This window comes from Marmota flaviventris, chromosome 19, assembly GCF_047511675.1.
Source record: "Marmota flaviventris isolate mMarFla1 chromosome 19, mMarFla1.hap1, whole genome shotgun sequence".
NCBI classification, from domain to species: Eukaryota; Metazoa; Chordata; class Mammalia; order Rodentia; family Sciuridae; genus Marmota; species Marmota flaviventris.
The window spans coordinates 37,297,739-37,321,374 of record NC_092516.1 but is presented as its reverse complement, the minus strand read 5'-3'; the positions used below and the strand labels follow the sequence as shown (position 1 = coordinate 37,321,374).

The following is a 23,636-nucleotide window of genomic DNA, read 5'->3' as shown; positions in this document are numbered from 1 at the left end:
TCTTTTCTGCTCCTTTCCATTCTCTCAGAAGCCCTGGGAAAGACTCGCCTGTGTTTGGTAGCTTCATGCATTAGTCCTTCTGGTGGCAGGTCCCTGCTACCTTCTCATTTAATCCTCGTTCAGAACCAGGCTGTGAGGTCAGCACTGTCTCACACCATGAGGCTTGGCATGGTGGAGGCAGTGGCCAAAAACTACCCAGCGACAGCCTGGGGTTAGTACCAACACCAGGCTTCTCCCTCCTGTGTGTTCCTGTGCACGTTCAGAGAGAGCAGACATTTGTAGGTTCTGTCCTCGCCAAGCAGTCAGATGGTCAGACTTGGGCTGGACTGTCCTTTGACTAATCTTCTGTCTTCAGGAAGACGTGTACTGTGCCACCATCCAGCATTTAGTGGAAGGCGTCATTTCTGGATACAACGCAACAGTGTTTGCCTACGGCCCCTCAGGTACCAAGCAGGGCTGGTGGCAGTGGGCCCTCTTAACAGCATCAGACCCTGTGTGGGGGCACCCTGCAGCCTTTCAGCAGCTCTAGGGGTGGGTAGAATATTCTTTTATTCTTTTTCCACAGATGAGATGCTGCTTAGGGGGGCTTGGGGAACTTCCCCAAGGTCATTCAGTCACCAGGGGGGATTCTGGAATTGCACCCAAGCCTACACTTTTCTGCCCACAAGAACCCATAGACTTTCTGTAGTTACAAGTTGTGTTCAACAAGCATTTGCAAAGCTAAGTTACCTCTCATGCCTAGAAACTAGAACCACAGAGGATTAGAGCTGGGCAGGCCCTGACCTACCACTGTTTAGACAAGGAGACAGGTCCTAAGAAGCACCTTGGTCAAAGTCATGCTGTGTGCATCTATTCCATTCATTCATTCAATATGCATAACAAGCCCTACCATGTGCCAGGCTTTAGAAGGAAAAGAACAATCTTTTCCTCACCTTTATGTGCAGAGATGAGGGAGACATTGAAGCATCCCTGAGATGGAGGCACCTCCTTACCTAATGCAATATTAATTCTCTTTATTATAAAACAACGTATCAGGGGCTGGGGTTGTGGCTCAGTGGTAGAGCGCTCGCCTCGCACGTGCAAGGCCCTGGGTTCGATCCTCAGCACCACATACAAAGAATAAATAAATAAATAATATAGTTTAAAAAAATAAAATAAAAATAAAACAACATGTTAGGCCTGGGGTTGTGGCTCAGTGGCAGAGTGCTTGACTAGCATGTGTGAGGTTATGGGTTTGATTCTCAGCACTGCATATAAATTTAAAAATAAATAAATAAAGGTCTATCAACAACTAAAAAAAATATTAGAAACAAAACATGTCTGAGCCCACTCAGGAATTCCCACCCCTCCTCAGGTGCAGGGAAGACCCATACCATGCTGGGCATGGATGCGGAGCCTGGCATCTACCTGCAGACCCTCACTGACCTCTTCCAGGCCATCGAGAAGACCCGGGACAACATGGACTATAGCGTGTCTATATCTTATCTTGAGGTGGGCCTGCCCACCTGTCCCCGTTACCCCATCTCCATTACCCCATGGACATGATGGCACCAGATTAAACAGCTGTATGTGTGAAATCCCCAGTTCTGTGTGTTGCCCCAAATGCTGGTTGGCCTATAAAAAGCCTTGGTCCTTGGGGTTGATGTTTTCTGCAGTTCAAGCCTCCATGGTGTGTAGGTCTTTATAGTTCTTTGCACCAAAGCTACTTTGTTTCAAACTTTCTCTTCTCCCAGATTTATAATGAAGTGATCCGGGACCTTCTGAACCCATCCTCAGGGTTTCTGGACTTGAGGGAAGATTCTAAGGGCAGCATCCAGATTGCAGGAATCACAGAGGTCTCCACCTCCAATGCCCAAGAGGTGAGGACGACGGCAGCCACACACCAGAGCCCACCATCCTCTCCTGGCAAACATCCACCTGCTGAGGTGCTCAGGGCAGACATTACTGATGGATCCCACATACTTTCCTTGGCCTCTGGTGCTGACCTCAACACGGTGCCCCAGCAATCACAGCATCAGAATTCGCTTAAGTCCAAATCCATTTGCCATTCTGACCCTAATGGTGACTCCCTTAATGAAGGCAGGTTGCAAGTACTTCTCCAGCCCCATCCTCTCTCTCTCCATCTGCTGCCTCTGCTGATCCTCCCTGGGCACCATGATCAGGGTGCTCAGCTGAGGTTACTGCCTTGAGTTCCATAGCATAGCAGATGGGTTTTTAGCACACCTGCCAACTCCAGCAAATCTGTACTGTTGCCTGGAGTTCCATGCTACAAAGTGTTGTGGAGCTGTGCTGGACTGTGTGAAGAAGGGATAGGTAGTCCACTGGTGGGGTAGAGGACAGGATGGGCAGTGGCCAGAGCCAGGATTCTGCCATCTCCTGTTAACTAGTTGACCAGAATTGCTCCCACAGGTGAGATGCTGCCTTCCTGCTGTAAGCATCCCAGCCCTGAGGCCATCCTTTTTCTCTTTTCTGGGTGTTTCTAGAAATGGTGTGTGGCTATGCAGACAGTCCTTGACCGCCTGCCTGCTTCTGTCCTCAGATCATGCAGCTCCTCACCAGAGGAAATCGGCAGCGCACGCAGGAACCCACAGCCACCAACAAGACGTCATCCCGCTCCCACGCTGTGTTGCAGGTCACTGTGCACCAGCAGAGCCGCAGCACAGACCTGGCAGAGGAAGCGCGCCTTGGGAGGCTCTTCATGGTGGACCTGGCGGGCTCAGAAAGGGCATGCCAGGTCCATGCCCACCCTTTCAAATGTCATTATGATCACTTCCTTAGTGTCTTGTCCCCTTCCAGTTTCTGGTGGAACCTTGCTGTCCCTGACTAGCTATGTCTCCAGTGCCCAGTTCATCTTTCTGATGGAGAAGAAGCACATGCTAAATGTTGAGGGAAATGAGCCCAGAGATACAGGGGCTTCCTTTGCCGCAGGCTCTTCGGGGGCATGAGCCACACATGTGCTTGCCCTTGGAGAACTTGGAGCTCTTGGGATTTGCTTGTGGGCAATTTCATCCAGGGAGGCAGGTCTTTGAGAGTCAGGGTCCTCAAAGAGGCTGTGGGAGCCAGAGGTGATGGAGTCTCAGGGCTGAGCCTAAAAAGGTCCTGAGGAGCTGGGTGAAGTACAAGGAAGAGCATTTCAGCAGAGGGAACAGTGGGGGCAGAGAGGCTCTGAGGGGACAGTATATGTGACTTGTGTAAGAGGCTACAGGTCCTGCTCCAGGCACTGCAGGGCACTAGCCCAGTGCCCTCCCCAAGTTCCAGGCTCCTTTTTCCTTGCTCCTCCTGTCTAAGTGAGGGCACTACGCTCCTTAGCTCTTGTCCAGTGGCCTGAGCATTGCTTAAGGGCAGGCTCTAGCCTAGGGCCAGGCCAGAGAAGGAGCTCATGGAGCTGTGTGGGGCATCATTGTCATCAGCAAGTGACACTCCATGTCCCTCTAATTAACCAGGCACTTAAGGTTCATAGTCCATGTGCCCCTCCTGATGTGGACTGAGGTGGGCAGCATTGTGCCTGTGCCATAATGTGGAGCTGTGGCTGGAGTCAATGTGACCTGGACATGAACAAAGGTGATGAGAAGTTACCCAAGCTTTGAACCTGGGAGAGTCTGGCCCGAACCATGCCATTCTTGCTTTGACACTTCCTTTCTCACTTTGGTTTGCACTGTATGCCCTGGATGTTGGGATGGCGATCTATCACTGCCCTATATCTACCCCTTCCCTGGGTCCCCAGGTTGCTAAAGCAAAGCAGGGCCTGGCCCTGTCAGACTCTTTTAAAATGTATTAACAGAAATTGTAAGGCACAGTGGGGCCAGCAGATCAAGGAATGACTGCCATTCCAAGCTTGTCAGGGTTCCCAAGAGAAGCAGACAGAGAACAAAGGGAAGCACTGGGTGGTTCAGGAGGGAGTGGGAGCAGGACTGTAGCAGAGACTTTGATGTGGTTCCCCAGGAAGGAACAGGTGAGCAGAATCAGGACAGGCAGGCAGAGGGTTGGCCAGTCTGAACAATGCCAGGGTGCTCTGGGACCTGGGTGGGGGCATCCCTAGTTGTCTGTACCTGGCCCTGGATGACTAGGGTAGGGGGATGGTGGCCCAGAGAATGAGGGCCAACAGCAGTGGTGGTTGGGGTATGAGCTATGGATTGGTGAGTTTGCAAGTGAAAAATGAATTCTCAGGTGAGTAGTTTACTGGCTTTAGGAATTGACTAACCCTGGGAGGATGGTCCCCGCCAGGGTCAACAAGGCCCCAGATGTTGAAGCATCAGAATGCAGAAAATAGAAGGCATGGTTAGTACAGACAGATCACACACAATGCTGAATGCAGTGGAGGAGAGCCCTGAGCTCTGGGCAGCAGCTAGGATGGCAGCTGTGTTCTTAGAAGGCAAAGTGGGGACCAGACTGGCCTTCCCAGAATGTGGCTCTGGGAGAGGGTACCAGTTAAAGGGTCTATGTCCTGGATCCCTGCCCTCACTTTGCTCTATATTAGTGTGTGCCTGTGGGCTTGCCACCGTCCCTCTCTGGCTTTGGTGTTTAGTGTTTACTCAGTGGCCTTGATGTACTGTCTCTGGGGTCTGCTCTGCTCTTACAAAGAAAACCACTCACATAAGACAGCACAAGGTGTCTGAGAAATGCCCTGGTCTTTCACAGACATGTGATACAAGTGGCTGCCCTGGCTCTAGGCCATGCTGGCAGCCCAAGTCCTACCCTGCACTGGCTTCTGCTTAGTGAGAGCAACAGCTATGTTTGTTGCTCTCTTGGGTACCTGCTCCATGTGGCCTTTCCATACACTATTCTGTGAAATTATCACCATCACTGCCCCTTTGAGCGAATAGGAACACAGACAGGGAGATTTGTCAGCAATAAGTAGTTTCAGTCATTCTCAAACCATGCTTGCAGTTGACTCCAAAATCCTGCCCTTAAAAAGAAAGCAATAGTAAATTTTTTTTTTCTGATTTTAAACATAAAGGGCAAGAAATTTGGAAAATATGGATAGGCAAAAGGAGGAAAATAAAAATCCCTCCCTGCAGTGACTGTATTTTGGAGTCCCTTTCTTGAGGCAGCTTGGACTTAAGAGTGTGTGGGGGGGGCTATTGCATATGCATTGATTTGGCATGCTGCTGTGTCTAGGGGTCTGCAGATGTCTGGGCTCTGGGGACACATGGCCAACAAGTGACAGGGGGTGCCTTTGTGGAACTTGTATTCTGTGGAATATCAGGTGAAAGACACTGAACACATGAAAAGTGAATGGTTTCCAAGAGAGCTAGTAATTTGAAGAAAACAAAGAAGATGGCATTGGAAAGTATGGAAGGCTGGGGCTGTGGTCTCCTCTCAGAGAGCCGGGTGGGAGCCCTCAAAGGAGGGGGCCTGAAGGACCAGAGAGTGCCAGGGTAGGAGCAGGTCTTCCCAGGCAAAACCCCACACACCTATTTTTAATATAAAGTGGGTCTCTCTGGACAGACGTCTCTGTGTCTGTGTTTACCTCATCCAACAATGAGCATCTTTTGCACATGGGTCAGAGCCCAGCATCACTGGGAATGCTGTGTGCCACTCCACTGCACGATGCCAAGGGTGTCTTCCAGCCCCAAGAGCTCTCAGAGAACAACCCCACCAGGACCAGGGCAGGATGGGGGCTGTTTCACTCCCTTGCCTCCAGGCCTTTGTCCCCTCCCTGGGGATGGAGAAGTGGAGGTGGAAAGAATGAATGGGCCCAGAGCCACCTGCTCAGCCTGGCCTCTTCCTGCACAGACCCAGAACCGGGGCAAGAGGATGAAGGAGGGCGCACACATCAACCGCTCACTGCTAGCACTGGGTAACTGCATTAACGCTCTCAGTGAGAAGGGCGGCAGCCGGGCGCAGTATGTGAACTTCCGCGATAGCAAACTCACGTGTCTGTTGAAGGTGAGTGCTCCTGGCTGGCTAGGCTGTGTGGGCCTCAGTGGGTGACCGTGTCTCTCAGGAATTAAGTCACCTGAGAATCAGGGTCCTTCCAGGAACCTCTGAAGGCAGGAGAACACCATGAAACTACCCTGGTCACTTGTCCCCATCCACTCCCTGCCCCCAGCAAAGTCCAGCTTTATTTGCAAACCCCTGGTGACGAGGAGCCTACTGCTTCCCTGTGGCTGCTAGTCCCATCCCAGATGGCTATGATGTGAGAAGATACCTCTTTTTACTGATCTGAATGCTGTCACCTTATTCTACAGCAAGGCAGGGTACCAATAAACACATAGGCAAAGCAGTAAATAAATGTCCCTATAAATTTCATTTCTTGGTCTAATCTGCTCTCATCAGAGCGGAAAAAAGACAAGGTGGGCCTGGAATGGGTCCCACTTCATCCTGCAGTCACTAGCCCCTTATTCCCAAGCATCATTGGCCCTTTTCAGGATTTGGTCCAGGCAGGTCTGGTGGTGGCTGGGGGAAGGCTTTGCCCTGGCCAGAGGGGAACGGGACTCCCATCACCCCAACTCAGTGGCTTCCACCCAAGCAGGATGCCCTGGGAGGAAACAGCCGCACAGTAATGATTGCCCACATCAGCCCAGCAAGCACCAGCTTCGAGGAGTCGCGGACCACACTGCTTTATGCCTACAGGGCAAAGAACATCAAGACGCGGGTAAGGTCCCTGGCTTGCTCACTCAGTCACTCCCTCTCTCACTCACTTGCTCATTCATTCATTACTCCTTTTTTGTGGTTGTTGTTTTATTTGTTCTTATTAGTTATATATGACAGTAGAATGTATTTTGACATATTATACATACATGGAGTATAACTGCCCATTCTTCTGGTTGTACATGATGTGGAATCACATTGGTTGTGTGTTCATATATGTACATAGGAACATTCATTTACTCTTGAACTCACTCGTCCATTTACTCACTGATTCATTCACTCTCTTGTTCATTTACTCATTCACTCATTACTTGCTCACCCACCCATTTTCTCACTCATTTGCTAACTCACTCATTCATTCACTTGCTCATTCATTCCCACATTTTACACTTATGCTCACTGCTGGGGGTGGCTGTCATGCACAGACCCTGCAGCTAGATGGCTTGGGTCTCTTTCTGCACTGCTGTCCCTGGCTAGTGACCTCTGTGCCGACTTCCATTGTCTCTGCAGTGGAGAGATGAAATAACAGCCAGCCCTTGTAGAGACTTTACCTACCCACATCTGCATGCTTCCTGTGGCTGCAGCAATGAGTTACTACAAACTAGGTGACTTCGTCTCTCACAGGTCAGAGATGAAGGTGTGGACAGTTCCTTCTGAGCCCCTCTGAAGGCTCTACGGGAGGATCCTCCTCCCCCTTCAGCTTCAAGAGGCTCTGGGAGTCCTGTGGCTTATGATTGCCTCTCCCCATCTCTCTCCATTTTCACGGGGCCTCCCCTCTTTTCTTTGTTTCTCTCTTCCCTCTCTTTCTCTTCTTGGTGGTACTGAGGATCAAAACTAGAGTCTTACACATGCCAGGAAAGTGCTCTACCATGGAGCTACACCTCAAGCCCTTTTTATTTCATTTTGAGACAGAGTCTCGTTAAGTTGCCCAGGCTGGCCTCAAACTTCAATTGTTCTGCCTCAGCCTCTGAGTAGCTGGGATTATAGGTACGAACTACCACACCTGGTTCTTTTAAAAGGACAATTGGCATTGGATTTAGGATCCACCCTGATTGAGGATGTTCTCATTTTGAGGTCAATTATATCTAAAAGACCATTTTCCCAAATAAGTTCATACTCACATGTTCTGGGTTAGGCCATGGGCACCTCTGTCTATGTGCCAGGCATGGCTGTAAACTCTCCCTGTAGTTTAATTTATTCTATTCTCACAGAAACCCTAGGAGGTGTGTCCTATTTTATCTCCATTTTACAGACTGGACAACTGAAGCACATGTCACGTGGAACGTGACAAAAACTCAGGGTCACTCCGGGTGAACTGAGCTGCATGAAATAACCACACAGGAGACAGAGATACCTTTTTCTTTGGGGTCTTGTGACGGTTCCTTTGATCTTAAGGGTCCACAAAAAGAGAGAGAGCAAGCTCATGCTGAACCCTTTTATTGAAGAGAAGCCATGTAAATGAAGCAAGTGGTCAAGTTTCAGGGGGTTGAGTCTAGCTTTGAGATGTCTGCTGTCAGCAGGTTGACTATCACTCAGGAAGGCCACAACCAAAGGCAGAGCAAGAGAAGGGGACACACAAAGGGTGTTTCCATGAAACAGTCTGTCCTAAACAGGGCAAAGGGGTAGTATTACACAGGAATAGGTGAGTGTAGCTCAATCCATGGGGCGACACACCTACATCTGAAGACGGGTCTTCAACCTTCCTGGACCAGGGGAATGTCCAGGTCACTACGAGATGTAGTGACCAGTCAAAGCTTCTCTGCTCCAGGATGGAAGGCACGAATTATTCAGAGTGGCTCCCCACATGCTGCTATGGCAAAAGTAACAGAGAATACTGAATTAATGGAACTTCAACAAAGAGGGCTTTCAGGTGAGATCTTTTGGGGTGACATGAAAGCTGAGCCCAAGAGACAAGCAGCTAAGAACTTCATCACAGAAACAGGAACCCTGCCCACTAGACACTCGTCCCCAGCTGGGCTCCCGCTATTCTGCTCTCTGTCTGTGGATTTGACTGCTCTAGGGACCTCAGAGAAGTGGAATCATATAGTATTTGTCCTTTTGTGACTGGCTTATTTCGCTGAGCATAACGTCCTCAAGGCTCATCCATATGGTAGCACGGATCAGAATTTCCTTCCTTTTCAAGGCTGAGAATATTACTTTAAAGATTACAACTTAAGCATGTTTTTTTTAAAATTTTTATTTATTTATTTATTTTTAGTCATACATGACAGTAGAATGCATTTTGATATATAATACATACATGGAATGTACATACATCAATCATATTGTCTATTCTATTCTGCTGCCCTTCCTATCTTCCCCACTCCTCCCCTCCTCTCCCATCCTTTCTCTTATCCACTCTAATGTGACACACTTTTTTTTTCCTTTTACTCATTACAACATCATATATGTATTCTGTATAACAATGAGGTTCTCCTCCCATCTTCTGTGCAACTCCCCTTCTCCCTCTTTTTCCCTCCCACCTCTCTTCCCTATTTAGTGGTAGTCTTCTTCTCATGCTCTTCCTCCCTATCCCATTTTGAGTCACCCCCCTTATATCAGAGAAGACATTCGGCATTTGTTTTTTAGGAATTGGCTAACTTCGCTTAGCATAATCTGCTCTAATGCCATCCATTTGCCTGCAAATGCCATGATTTTATTATTTTTTAGTGCTGAGTAATATTCCATTGTGTATAAATACCACATTTTTTAAAAACCATTCATCTATTGGAGGGCATCCAGGTTGGTTCCACATTCTAGCTATTGTGAATTGTGCTGCTATAAACATTGATGTGGCTGTGTCCCTGTAGTATGCTCTTCTTAGGTCTTTTGGGTATAGTCCAAGTAGGGGAATAGCTGGGTCAAATGGTGGTTCCATTCCCAGCTGTCCAAGGAATCTCCATACTGCTTTCCAAATTGGCTGTACCAATTTGCAGTCCCACCAGCAGTGTATGAGTGTACCTTTTTCCCCACATCCTCGCCAGCATTTATTGTTGTTTGACTTCATAATGGCTGCCATTCTTATTGGAGTGAGATTAAGCATGTTTATACATCATCTCCCACGCAGTTTTGACCTAGGCCACATGTCCTTTCCACTAGGTCAAGCACAACCTATTGAATGTCTCCTACCGCATCGCACAGTACACGGATGTCATCTCTGACCTACGCAGGGAGATTGAACACCTTAAATCAAAAATTGAGAAACAAGAGAAGAAGAAAAGCGAATCTGGCATCCCAGATGTACAAGGTAGTATGAGTGGAGGCCTCGTGCCTCCTGCTGGCCTCAGTGGCTTTGTCCCCCGCCATGGTTCCGTGGCCAGCATCCCTGACCACCAGACCCATTCCTTCTCCTAGCCTAAGCATGTGGTACCTTGTTCACTATGAGCATCTTCATTCAAAGAGTGACTCAGTGACCCTGCTGTGGGCTTTTGTCCTCACTCAGACGCTACCTAACTGGGAACCCATAACCCCAGCTTCAGTTTCTGCTCCTGTAAAATAGAATTGGATTATTTTCTGCTTTTCTCTAATTTTTCAGTTTTTCTTTCTTTGTTTAACATTTCTTCTCCTTTTCTCTTTGTTCTCTCAACTTTTCATTTTTCTAAACTTCTAATTCAGCTTTTTAAAAGATAATCATTTTACTTTGAAATAGTTCTTAGATTTACAAAAAAGTTGCAAAGTCAAGGCATTAAGTTTCTAACTTCCCTGATGGTTGCTTCTGATGCCTATTATGTTATTGAGGTGGAATCACTTAAAATCAACCATTTAAAGGTGAACAATCCAGTGGCTTTTAGTCCAGTCACAATTTTGTGCAGCCTCCACCTCCAAAGCACTTCCATCATTCCAAAGTGAAACCCCATGCCTATAAGGCAGTTTTCCCTGTCCTCTGTGCTCCACAAGTCAGTTTCATTCAGTTAGTTTCCTCCTAAGTCTGGAAGCACAACATAGTTTGACATTAAGATGACAAAATTTGGGGCTGAGGTTGTGGCTCAGTGGTAGAGCACTTTCCTAGCACATGTGAGACACTGGGTTCAATCAGCACCACATAAAAATAAATAAATAAAATAAAGATATTATGTCCCTCTACACCTAAAAAATTAAAAAAAAATGACAAAACTTGTCAGCAAGTTAAGAACACTCAAGCATATTTTTATCAAAGATGGGTGCAGTGGCATACATCTGTAATCCCAGCAACTCAGTAGGTTGAAGCAGGAGGATTGCAAGTTAGAGGCCAGCCTCAGCAACTTAGTGAGGCTCTGGCCAAATTAGTGAGACCCTATCCAAAATAAAGAAAAAGGGCTGGGAATGTAGCTCAGTGATTGAGTGCCCCTGGATTAAATCCCTAGTACAAAAAAAAAAAAAAAAAAAAAGAACACTTCTATTAAAGTCAAATTCAGTAGATGTGCATGTACATACATATTCTTTGCTCTGTTAAGAAGGTATGTCTTAAGGCTGGGGTTGTGGCTCAGTGGTAGAGCACTTGCCTACCATGTATGAGGCACTGGGTTCAATCTTTAGCACCACCTAAAAATAAATAAATAAGATAAAAATATTTTTCCCATCTACAACAAAAAATATTTTGTAAAAAATGCCAGGTAACTGAAATATTTATTAAATAGATAATATAAAATAATGTAAAATCAAGTGTGGAAAGATAGCCTTAAGCAGTGTTATTGGTATTGTAAAATGGGATTGGGTTAACACAAGAGTGTGTGTTAATGTGTGTCTTTGGGAGCCCTGGTGAGCACAAACCTAGCAGTTAGCCCCTTCATGCCTCTCAGAGAGGACAGGCCCTCTGTGCTCAGGGAAGCTGTGACCAGCGAGCCCCAGAATACCCATCATTCAGGGCTAGAATGAGAATGCTGGGGTGGCCTCCTATGGAATGCTCTGTGCCTGTTTCGTAGGATAGGGTGAACATCATGCAGACAGATAGCCCCCAGACACATAGCTGGGGAGAAGCACGGGAAGGAATAGGGCCACCGTCTGATGCTATAAATGAACACCCAAAGCCAAACACAAAACCACATTTAACTTCATAGACACGCCCATGTCACAACCTTGCAGAGGAAAGACCTGAAACCATGATAACCATGGTTATTGGTGAGGAGGGGACTGGTCTGAAAGAGAAGGTGATCAGATGATCAAGAGGGTCTTTTGACTCTTGATGTATTATTTGAAATTTTAACAATAAAAATATGTTCTCATATTGCTCATGTGAATACAATCATTGCTCTGTATTTGAGGAGAATCGGTTCCAGTCCCCCTAAATATACAAGTCCTCAGATGTTCCGTCCTTTGTGTAAGATGGCATAATATTAGCATACAACCTACACAATTCTCCTGTATATTTTTAAAGTTTTTTCCTTTGAGATGGGATCTGGCTGTGTTGTCCAGGCTAGTCTTGAACCCTAGGGCCCAAGTTACCTTCCTGCCTCAGCCTCCAAGTTGCTGGAACTACAGTTGTGTGCCACCAAGCCCTGCTAGTAGCTACTTTTCTTTACATGCTTCTTCCCCAGCCACATAGCTGGGGGTCATCTGTCTGCATGATATCCCACCCCACCCTTCATAATACCACATTCCATAGGCGGCATCCCAGCTTGCTCATTCCAGCTCTGAGATGGGCACTCTGGGGCTTGTGGGTCATAGCTACCCTGAGAACAGAGGATCTGTTCTGGAAAGGTGAGAATTCTGATGAAGCAGCAGAGCTGGTGAAGGGAACTCAAAGAAGGGATGCTGCAATTGACGACAGGCTAAATTCCCTGGGCCAGTGAGACTTTGAGGGCCAGAGGGACTTGGGGGTGAGTAGAATAGGAAGTGTGATGTTGCAGAGAATTCACTAAGCTAGATAATTATCAAGAAGCTTGGGCTCTGGGGCCAGTGGTCGACAGAGAGTCACACCATGATAATTTCTCTGCTGGCTCTTATTTATTAGAGTTGGTCTAAGGTGGTCTCTTGCTGACCTGAGGTCATGACAAGTTCCCCTTAGGTCCTGCTGTGCTGTGGGGCACTGATGTGTGGACTCTGGAACATTACTTCATGAGCATTATCTGGGGTACCGTGCTCCCAAATCTTGCTGGTATGGTTGTAATGACTCCTCTGGACACATCACGATTTATTTCATTAATTCAGACTCCTTGATATTTAGGTCATGGGGACAGGCAACAAATTACATAAATTAGAGTGCAGCTACCTACTGGGGCACAGCTACCCTGTGGGAAGACCACAGGGCCTGAATGAGGACTTGGGTTCAATCTCCAGCAACGTGAGAAAACAAAAACAAAAACAAAAAGCCAAAGATTAATTACTAGTTAACTATTAGGTAAGAATCTATCACTGAAACAGAAAGCATAAGTTTCCTCCTGCTCTGTGGAGCTCACAGTCTAGAAGGAAAACAGATATGAAGTATTTATTACAAAATACCACCTAATTACAGACATGTAGAGGACTGTGATGGAGAAGCCAGGGTGTTATCAGAGCAAGGGGCAGATGCAGAGTAAGGATCTGGCAGGGTTTTGCTGAGAAAATAAGGTCTAGACTAGAATGGCTAGCCCAACCTTGCCCCTCTTTGAATTACTGAGACTCAAATGCCAAACACTTGACCAGAAACCAGATAAAGAGAGGGTTTTAATCCTTCTAAGTCATCTATCCATTTATCTATCAGAATAACCATCCATCCATCTACACATCCATGCACCCTCCTACTTACCAGTCCTTCTCCTCCTTCTCCTCCTTTTTCTCCTCCTTCCTCTCCTCCTTCCTCCTTGCCCACTCCCTGCAGGGAATACTGGGGATTTAACCACTGAGTCACATCCCCAGCCCTTTTTATTTTTTTATTTGGAGACAGAATTTTGCTAAGTTGCGTAGGGCCTCACAAAGTTGTCCAAGCTGACTTCCAATCTGTAATCCTCCTATCTCAGCCTCCCAAATTACTGGTATTACAGGTGGTGCCCACTGTGCCCAGGCCCTACTCATCTTTCTACCCACACACATGTGTATTCATCCAGGCAACCATCCGTCCACCCACCCAGCCAGCCATCTTCCATTCATCCACACTTGTATCACTCCCCTCCATGGTGGGTGAGCATGGGGTTCAACCCTGGCTCAGCCAAACTGCTCCTGGTACAGCCATCCCCCTTCCTGCCTGCAGTCACAATCACCCCCCATGATACAGAGGAGGACAGCCGCCTGCAGATGAATAAGATCCGGGCACAACTCATCGGGGCCTTCAAGGAGCAGATGGAGATGTGGCGCAGCCTGGTGGAGCTGGAAAACACCAACATTGAGCTGCACATGGACATGTCTCGCCACCTGCTGACCATCGCAGAGTGAGTGTGGCTGCCTGCTGTGTATCCTACACACCCTGCACTGTCTTTCCTGGGCAGGGGTCCCCGCCTGAGGTAGTGGGGACCACTGGTGGGAGCCCCATACATCCTCTCCTGCCTGTGTTGCCCCAGAAGGATATCAGCCAAGGTCAGTCTCCTTTGCCCATTCACCCCCTACTCTTCTGCTCCAGTGGCTAAGCAGAGCCAGGTAGGAGAAACTTCCAGACCCCTTTGTTCTCTCATAAGCTGTGATTCAGGGTCATCCCTGAGGGTTGGCAAGGATCAACACCAATTTTGGAAGAGTCCTAGAGAGCTATCAGCTTGCAGATGGTGTCACTTCTCCTGGGCCTCAGCTCTTTCTCCCATTGCACGCTTGCTCCCTGTCCATCCCTGCTGAGGGGAGAGTGACCACATTAGAGACTGACCATGACATCCATCATCTAACCTAGGACACAATTTGGGGGCAAAAGGGGCACTATTTACCATTACACTGGAACAAGAGGTATCCCCTCAACTGCCCTGGACAAACTAGGACACACAGCTACCCACTATGGGTCATTTAAAACAGCCCTGGGATTTAAACTCATTTCTTTCCTTTACCCTCTACTTCCAGTTCTACCCGTATTTATTCTCCTTCCTTTCTGTTTCTTTTCTTTTCTTTTTTTCAATGACACAAACAGTACAAGACTTATATTAGAGGAATTCTAGATTTTAAAAACGTGCTCACAGTCTTGTCCCTCTCTGGCCAGATATCTTCTGCCCTGACTCCCTTTATCCCTCTTTCTTGCATAGTTTCCATGGGATCCTCCTGTTTAGATTTAATGTGGCACCTTGCACAGAGCCCTGAGTTGTCACAGTTATCATCACAGAGCCCCAGAACCTGCAGGCTGTCATCATCCAGCTTTTAAATTTTTTTTTTTTAGTTGCTGATGGATCTTTATTTTATTTATTCATTTATATGTGGTGCTGAGAATTGAATTCAGGGCCTCTCACATGCTAGGCAAGAATTCTACTTTTGAGCTACAACCCTAGCCCCCTTATACAGCTTTATAGTGAGGAAACTGAGGCTCAGCAGGGGCACATTTAAAGTCAAGGTGGCTGTAGGGAGTCCTGGGCAAGCAGGGAGGGAATCATATGTAGAGAAAAGATCATACAGAAGATCCAATTCTGCTCCATTTTCATGTCCACACCTGTGAGGTAGCCAGCTGGGGCCAAGAAAGGCTCTGGGACATGAGGCACCAGGACTCCCTGGCTTGCACTCTGTCCCCTCTGCCATGCTACAGCTGGGAACGGGAGAAGACCCACCACCACGTGCACAAGGACAAGGGTGACCCAGAGAAGGATGAGGAGCCTGCAGATGCTGATGTGGATGAGGGCGAGTCTGTGGAGCCGCATGAAGTGGTTCTGGCCAGAGAGGAAGTCGCCCTGCTTTTAGCTGAGCAGCGGAAAACTGCGGCCCTCAAGGTGAGGGAGAGAGACGCAGCATTTTCATGGAAACGGGGATGGTGCTTATGAACCAATGGATGGGTGGGCTCTTTGTGAACATGAGCTCATCCCATGGAATAAAGTCAATCACAATCATTTTAGAGATGAGAAACTGAGGTGCAGATATAAATTAAGTCAGGCATGGTGGCGCACACCTGTACTCTCAGCAATTTGGGAGGCTGAGGCAGGAGGATTGAAAGTTTGAGGCTAGCAACTTAGTGAAACCCTATATCAAAATAAAAATAGAGGGGCTGGGGATGTGGCTCAAGCGGTAGCGCTCGACTGGCATGCGTGCGGCCCGGGTTCGATCCTCAGCACCACATACAAACAAAGATGTTGTGTCTGCCAATAACTAACTAACTAACTAAATATTAAAATTCTCTCTTTAAAAAAATAAAAATAAATAAAAATAGAAGTGACTAGGGATGTTGCTCAGTGGTACAGCAGGAGAGAAAAAGATGTATTGAGTAAACTGAAGGAGCAGAGCTGGGACCTGACCTGGTCTGACCCAATGCCTTTGCCCCCTCCTGAGGAGTTTTGCTGCCCCAGGAAGTGAAGGGGGAGCTCAGGGCAGGAAGCCTGTGTGTGTGAAAGTGGGGCAGGAGTGGCAGAGTCTGCTCCACTGAGACTCTGCCCGCCTCGCCTTCTCTGGACACCCTGGAATGGCAAAGCTCGCTCATTCCCTTTGCAATAACCTCCATGCAGAGCGAACACTTTGTAGTTTGCAGAGTGATTCCATGGGCATCTGGCTCATTCCTCCCCTGATTCTGGTCTTGGGCATATCATGCAAGGACCAGGGGCACCATCAGAAGGAAGCCACATTCAAGTTCCTCTCCGGAGATGGAAGTCTTTTCACGTTTGAGCTGTTTATATAATAGCTGGTTATCTAATAGTCTCACTTCAGGAAAATTGCTGAACTGGTGCATATTGGAGATTCCTCAGAAGCATGTACTGTTGCAGCTCGTTAGTAAATGCTTGCAGGTATCTTCTCAGGCAGTGCAAAAAGTGTCTGATGACATCATGTTGTTACGAGCAGGTAGGATTTATTTCACTTAGAAGCTATGAACCAAACCAAGAACTTGATACTACCACATCTGACTGCAGCATGGGGATCGTGCAATTTCACTTCAAAATTCAAAGTTGGATTTCCTCCAACTTCTAAAAAATAAGAAAAATGGTTTCTGCCTGAGCCACTAATATGCATCAACAAGAAAGCATGGCTTCAAGAACAAGCATGAATATTGATATGCAATGGAGTCTGTAAATGATAAGTCTGTTACTTGACTACTTAGTTAACAGTTAATCAACTCAAATCAATGTTTTAAGTGTCGTTAATGACAGGCCCTAGGGACCTAAAGATGAACAAGACACATTCTATGATTTGTACTCGCACCTAGTGGGAAGAGACAGCATGGCAGTTCAGTACAGCAGCACAGCAACAATGCAGGAACAGGGGCAAGTGAGGGAGGGGAGGGACTGTTAGTGTAGCCTGGGAGTCAGGGAGGTCTTCAGGAAAAGAGTAATGCCCAGTAGGAGGAGAGCAGCTGGGGAGCTGGGCCAACTCCTCCAATGTGGTCCCCTGTTGATCCCAATTAAGCAGGTGGCCAGATGCAGCTCCTCAGTGCTTTGGAAACTGTCATCTGACCCATTCCTGGGGACCTTGATTCTGGGCTCACCAGGTGGCTTGGCCCACATGTTACTCTCTGGGGGCCTGGATGGAATTGTGAGGTATGATGGTTACTTTGATGGTTATTACCTGGATGGAATTGTGAGGTATGATGGTTACCCTCAGGCTACAGGATGCAGTGATGCCATCAAACACTGGGTGTTGCTCTGAAGGTATTTTGTAGGCCTGGTTAGCATATGCACTCAGTTGACTTTAGTATATATACACACATGTGCATAGACATGTACACAACATATGTCTATATCTGTATGGGGCTTCTGTGGGTTCAGTTTCTCTGGAGAACTCTGACAGGGCTTCCAGCCCATTTCCTACAAGGGGGACAGCAGTCTGTGGGCGTATAGTGGAGGAGCCAGGCCTCAGCCCTTCCTGCTTCCTCTCATGTGCTGCTTGGTTTGGGAGACCCAGAACCTTGGCTGTGGACCATCCATCATACGACAGAAGTAGGGGCTGCTCCACAGCGTGAAAGTGGGATTCTCTGTTTCCCATGGCAACACTTGGGCTCATGGTGAGTGGTGAGCCCTGGTGCTATAGCTAAAACACAACGTGTCAATAGAAAACTTGAGGTTCAGTGGGGCTGACGGATCAAGAGATGACGGCCATTAAAAAGTTTGCTACTCGTGGTTCCCAAGAAGAGGGGCTTGCTGTGCCATGCAGGGCCACATGGGGGGCACCAGGGTGGGTTAAGAGGCAGGAAAAGCAACATGACCAGGGCCTTCACTGTGGTTTCTGCAGGAAGAAACAGTCAAGGAAGGCTAGTAAGGTTTAGGATTGACTGGCTAGAAAATTTGGGCCTAGGGGCTGTCCTAGTTGTCTAGTACGAGCTCTGGGGAGATTAGGGTAGGTGGAATGTAAACCAGGGTGTGAGAGTCCCACAGAGAGAACTCATGGATGAGTCATTTGCCTTGTCCAGAAGTTGGCGAGGCTGAGAGGGGCTGCCACTCCAGGATCAGTGAGGCCCCAGGTGTCAAAGTGTCAGAATGCAGAAAGTGGAGGACAGAAAGTCTAGGGGACAGTGGCACATCCTAGAGCCTACCACTGTGTGTCTCCTGAGCGTGATCAGTAGACCTTGGCACATAGGAATGAGCGGCCATGGCTGGCAGGGTCCCATGTCCTCCCTGAGTCCTCAGTGTCTTCCTCAGGCCGGGCTGGAGCAACGCCTGGCCCATGCCAAGCAGAAAGCCTCACAGATGGAGAAGCTGCTGCCTGAGCAAGTCACCAGTGAGGACCAGCGGGAGGTGCTGAGGCTGCTGGGCAGGGCCCACGAGCTAGAGGTGGAGAACACGGAGCTGCAGGCCAACAGCCTGTACTGGAAGAACTTGCTGTGCCAGAAGGACTTTATGATCCAGCGCTACCACCAGCACCGGCTGCTCTGTGAGCAGGTCATCCAGGAGCAGCGGCAGCTGATGCAGGGTAGGCCACCTCTGGGACGCGCTATTCATCATGGTTGTTTTCTGGAACCATGCCTGCCTTCACAAACCCCAGCAGTCCCCAGTGGCAGCAGAGCAGAGACAGCAGGCAGCTCCTCCCTTCCCCTCTGGGAGCCTGGCCACTGCCAACTCCCTGCGTGTGCTCTCTAGAGGTCTGTGCAAAGAGATAGCGTTTGGATGGGGGTTTTACACCCACATGAGCATGTCACACACCCTTACCTTCTTTTTCATTGACTTCTTTTTTATTGAAACTGCCCTTTAAGGGGACAATGAACCGCCTTATCTGTAGAAATGCCTGCACTTTCTTAACCATCCAATTGAGATGTTTCTTCATCTTGTATTCTGATACCCACCCCTGTGTCTCCTCTTGTTCACATGTTTGTGCAAGTGTGTAGCATCCTGAGTGTGTGCAGATACCATAGTCATCTTGTCCCTGCAGTCAACACTCACTAAATTGCATAATAGTTTTCCTTTGGGGAGATATTACATGATTTTCTTTATTATGAGAAAAAGGCATGAATTATAACAGCATTAATGAATGTTCTGGAAAAGATAGCAAGTCCCCTATAACTCAACACCTTGCCTAGAAGCAGTGAAATTAATTTTGTCAGAGCTATAACCGTACTTTTTTTTCTTCTTCTTTTTTTTTTTTTTTTTTTTTTTTTTTTTTTTTTTTGCAGTGCTAGGGATGGTACCCACGGCCTTGTGCCTGTTAGGCAAGCACTCTACCACTGAGTTACATCCCCAACACTTTTTTTTTTTTTTTTGAGGCACGGTCTTGCTAAGTTACCCAGACTGACTTTAACTTGCAATCTTCCTGCCCAAGCCTCCAATGTCACTGGAATTACAGGTGTTCAACACCACACCTGGCAATTTCCTACTTTAACTTCGTTTTTCTTCATGATACTGGAGACTGAACCCAGTGGCATTCTACCACTGAGCTACACCCCCTGCTCTTTTTTTTTTTTTTAGTTGTAGTTGGACACAATATTTTTATTTTATTCATTTATTTACTTAATGTAGTGCTAAGAATCGAATCCAGTGCCTCACACACTCTAGGTAAATGCTCTACCACCGAGTCATAACTCCAGCCCCCACTGCTCTTTTTACTTTCTCTTTTAAATTGTGAGATAGGGTCTCATAAAACTTCCCAGACTGGCCTTGAACTTGAGATCCTCCTGCTTTAGCCTCCTATGTAGCTGGGGTCACAGGCATGCACTGCTGCACCCTGAACATCATAATCTTTTTATGACTGAGTCATATTCCATGTGTGGATTAACCATTATGTTCACCATTCATCTGTTTATGGGAAATGGGTTTGGGTCTGTCTTTTGGCTATTGTGAATAAAATTTGTGTTTGAGTTTTTCTTTGAGACATGTTTTTAATTCTTTTGGGTAGATCCCTAAGAGTGGTCTTTTAACTTTTTTTTTTTTTTTCTTTTTTGTGGTGCTGGGGATTAAACCCAAGGCCTTGTGTTTGCAAAGCAAGCACTCTACCAACTGAACTAAATTCCAAGCCCTGGCCCTTTAACTTTTTTTTTAAATTCTTTTTTTAGTTGTAGATGGACACAATACTTTTTTTATTTATTCATTTTTATGTGATGCTGAGAATCGAACCTGGTGCCTCACACAGGCTAGGCAAGCAATCTACCACTGAGCCACATCCCTAGCCCCAGGTCCTTTAATTTTTAACTTAAGTTTTATTTGTACTTTAGAATTGTTAATAACAGGGCTGGGGTTGTGGCTCAGTGGTAGAGCGTTTGCCTAGCACATTCGAGTCTCAGCATCACATAAAAGTTAATACACCAAAATAAAGGTACTCTGTCCATCTACAACTAAAAGTATTTTTAAGAATTGTTAATAACACTATTTTATGACTGAAAGGCAATATATGAACATAATAGAAAAATTTTAAACTTGTATTGGTGGTGTAGCTCAGTGGTGGAGCACTTCCTCTACACGTAAGATCCTGGGTTCAATATCCAGCACTGCAAAGACAAGAACAATTTTTTTTTTTTTTTAAGTAGACAGAAGCAAAGACAATGTAACAGAAAAGCCTCTTCTATCAGATTGGAGTGTTTGCCTTCAAATTTCCGGTACACAATACTGTCTTGTAACAAGTAGTGGACATTTTGCCTGGTTCTAGGGGTTGTTCTTCCTCATTCTAATCCTGCTTTCCTGGCTCCCTCAGACAGTGGTATCCAGGTTCCGGAGTCTCTGGACAAGCAGTACCGGCTGTACTCCCAGGAGCGGAGCGAGGGCACACTAGACCGCCTGCTGCTGCTGCACTCAGTGATGTCTGGCTCCCTCCAGGTGAGTCCTGCTTGCCAGTCATCCCCCACCACCCCCGCCCCAGGCTCAGGCCATAGTCAGCCTCTCCCATCCGTGGCACTGGGGCCTGTTTGTGCCAGGCCCTATGAAACAGAAGAGAAAATTTGGAAACACCAGTAGACCAACTGCCTAGTGCCAGAGCAATAGGGTGGAGGACAGGCCGAGCCACAGGCTGGGGATTCAGGCAGGTTTCAGGATGAGGCCAGCCCTCCCTGGGCTCTGATGGACATGGCTTGGCCAGAGATAGTGGAGGAGGTCCACTCACAGGACCAGGCCACTCTGTTCTGTCTCCTAGGACCTCTCTAATCCTTAGCTATTACCAGCATTTCTGCCAGTGGCAAAGCCCAACAGGGATTCCTGAGTTTCCTTGAGCAGAGGGCCTTATTGCCTTGATGACCTAGAGAAGTGTCCTCTGGGACCCGTGGCGAGATCTCAAGAGTTAGGTCTTTCTTTGCTCTGGGTGTCTTGTCAGGATGGGCTTGGTGAGCTTGCAGGGGAGAGGGCTTCGAGGTAGCCTCTGCATTGGCTATTGAGCATGAATGCTGTCATACCTGATCTTCGCATGCCATAAAGGAGGCCTGATGTCCCCAGACCATAGACCCTGGACTTAACTCTCCAGAGGAAAGAAAGAAGAAACTTCTAGACCTTAGCCGGGGTGGGCGATGCATGGCATGAGGAAGGCTCAGCTAAAGCACTCCCTACCCCACCCCCTTCCCCTGCTCAGGCTCTGGCAGTACACTGTCTGTGTTTTCCAATGGAGAGCAGGATGAGTCAGGGTGCTGGGCTGCTCTTCTGGGTCTGTGGGCTCAGTTACCTCTTGCATATCTGCTTCCTGTTTGAGAAAAGCCTCTACTCTGCCCTGCTTCCCCATCCTTTCCAGACATCTGTCTCACTTTGGTTTTTGTCTTTTGTTTTTAATAAACTTTCTCTTTTAGAGAAGTTTTGGGTTCATAGCAAAGTGGAACAGAAAGCACAGAGTTCCCATCTCCCCCACCCCTACACGAACCTCCATTACCCATATCCCACACAGCACCACAGTGGTCCATTGCTACAATTAGTGGACATGCCAACACATTATTATCACCAGAGGCATAGTTTACTGTAGAATTCATTTGTAGTGTCATGCTGTAGGTTTGGACACTTAGAAGGCAAGTGCCTGCCATGGTATTGTCGTCCAGCAGTCTCCCTGCCATGAGCATCGTCTATGCTCCCTTGCTCATCCTTCCCTCCCCACCAGATCCTGGCAACCACCAATGTTTTGGTTGTTTGCCTCTGACTTTTTGCCTTTTCCAAAACTATATGGTTGGAGTCATACAACAGATTTTTCAGAGTGAATGCTTTTACTTAGTAACAGGGATTTAATGTTTCCTCCATGTGTTTTCATGCTTTGATCACTTTTTTTAAGTGTTAAGTAACTATCCATCAATCATCTGGCTGTTCCAAAGTTTGTTTTTCCATTTGCCTGCTGAGGGACATCTTGGTTGCTTTTAAATTTTGGCAATTATGAAAAGAGTTGCTATAAATATCCATGTGCAGGTTTTGTGCAGATGTAAGTTTCTAATGCCTTTGGGTAAATCCCAAGTAGCATGATTGCTGGACCATGTGGCAAGAGTAAGTTTACTTCTGTAAGAAGCTGACAAACTGGGCTGGGGATGTAGCTCAGTGGCAGAGGACTTGCTTTGCAAGTGGAATGCCCTGGGTTTAACTTTCAGTACTACAAAAACAAAAAAAGAAAGTGATAAACTGTCCTCCAGAGTGGCCATAGAATTTTGCATTCCTTAGTAAGGACCATGAGCTCCTCTTGTTTGTGTCCTGCCTAAGCCCCTGTTGTCTCCTAAGTGGTGGGGTGACAGGAGCATCTTCTGCATTGCTTTTCTACACTCATGTCCTTTTCTGGTCTGTAACCCAACTCAGGATCCATTTTTCCTTTAGCAGTCATGTCTCCCTAGTCTCCCTCAGTCTGGGATGGCTCCTTAGTCTTTCTCCTTCTCCCAGGTCTGACACTTGAAGACTGTTCCTCCATTACTTTGTAGAATGTCCCTGTTCTGTGTTGGCCTGGTGTCTTTCCATGAGTAGATTGATTGAGCTAATTCTCATGATGATGCATTTTGGCAAGAATGCCACAGCAGCAAAGTCTCTTTTGAGTCCCTGCTTTCAATTCTTTTGGGTATAGACCCAGAACTGGAATTTCCAGGTCACATAATAAGTCTGTTTAACTTTTTGCAGGCCTATAGACTTTTAGGGTTTCTCACATAGGTGTCTCCTTGCATACCACTGTTGCTCAGGGTCGAAGTGGTGGGATGGTCCCTGGGGATTTGACATGGGAGATCTCCTTGGTGGGGGCAGGAGTTAAGGAGTCCACTGACCATGTTAAGTGTTAAGTAACTATCCATCAATCATCTGGCTGTTCCAAAGTTTGTTTTTCCATTTGCCTGCTGAGGGACATCTTGGTCGCTTTTAAATTTTGGCAATTATGAAAAGAGTTGCTATAAATACCCATTTGCAGGTTTTGTGCAGATGACTGGCCTCCCACTGCATGGCAATGGCAGGGAGGACATGGACCTTCCCATGTCCCTCAGAAACCCTCTGCTTGATAACATGGCTTTCTCACATCCCCGCCGACCTCACTTAGCAACTGTCTGGTCCCAGGATGGTTCCATTCTGCATATCTCACCCATGCCGGAGGAGCCCAGCCGAGACCAGCCTGAGGACAGGAAAGACTTCCCGCGGGGCCCCCAAGTTGAGCTGCCCTCAATGCCACTGGAGAGAGACAGGTAGGTGAGATCCAGCCTG

At 47.3% G+C, this 23,636-nt stretch overlaps 1 protein-coding gene across 1 annotated transcript in view; it reads left to right on the top strand.

Moving 5' to 3' along the window:
* Positions 1 to 23,388, top strand: part of LOC139702966 (kinesin-like protein KIF19) — a 30,656-nt gene extending 7,268 nt beyond the window's left edge. Inside the window, exons 4-15 of the mRNA XM_071605756.1 lie at positions 356 to 443; positions 1,355 to 1,491; positions 1,734 to 1,859; positions 2,540 to 2,734; positions 5,737 to 5,889; positions 6,476 to 6,598; positions 9,694 to 9,850; positions 13,739 to 13,916; positions 15,197 to 15,377; positions 18,225 to 18,495; positions 20,704 to 20,825; positions 23,350 to 23,388. Coding sequence (XP_071461857.1) covers positions 356 to 443; positions 1,355 to 1,491; positions 1,734 to 1,859; positions 2,540 to 2,734; positions 5,737 to 5,889; positions 6,476 to 6,598; positions 9,694 to 9,850; positions 13,739 to 13,916; positions 15,197 to 15,377; positions 18,225 to 18,495; positions 20,704 to 20,825; positions 23,350 to 23,364 — 1,746 coding nt within the window. The 3' untranslated portion in view covers positions 23,365 to 23,388. The remainder of the gene's footprint in view (positions 1 to 355; positions 444 to 1,354; positions 1,492 to 1,733; positions 1,860 to 2,539; positions 2,735 to 5,736; positions 5,890 to 6,475; positions 6,599 to 9,693; positions 9,851 to 13,738; positions 13,917 to 15,196; positions 15,378 to 18,224; positions 18,496 to 20,703; positions 20,826 to 23,349) is intronic.
* Positions 23,389 to 23,636: the final 248 nt, after the last annotated feature.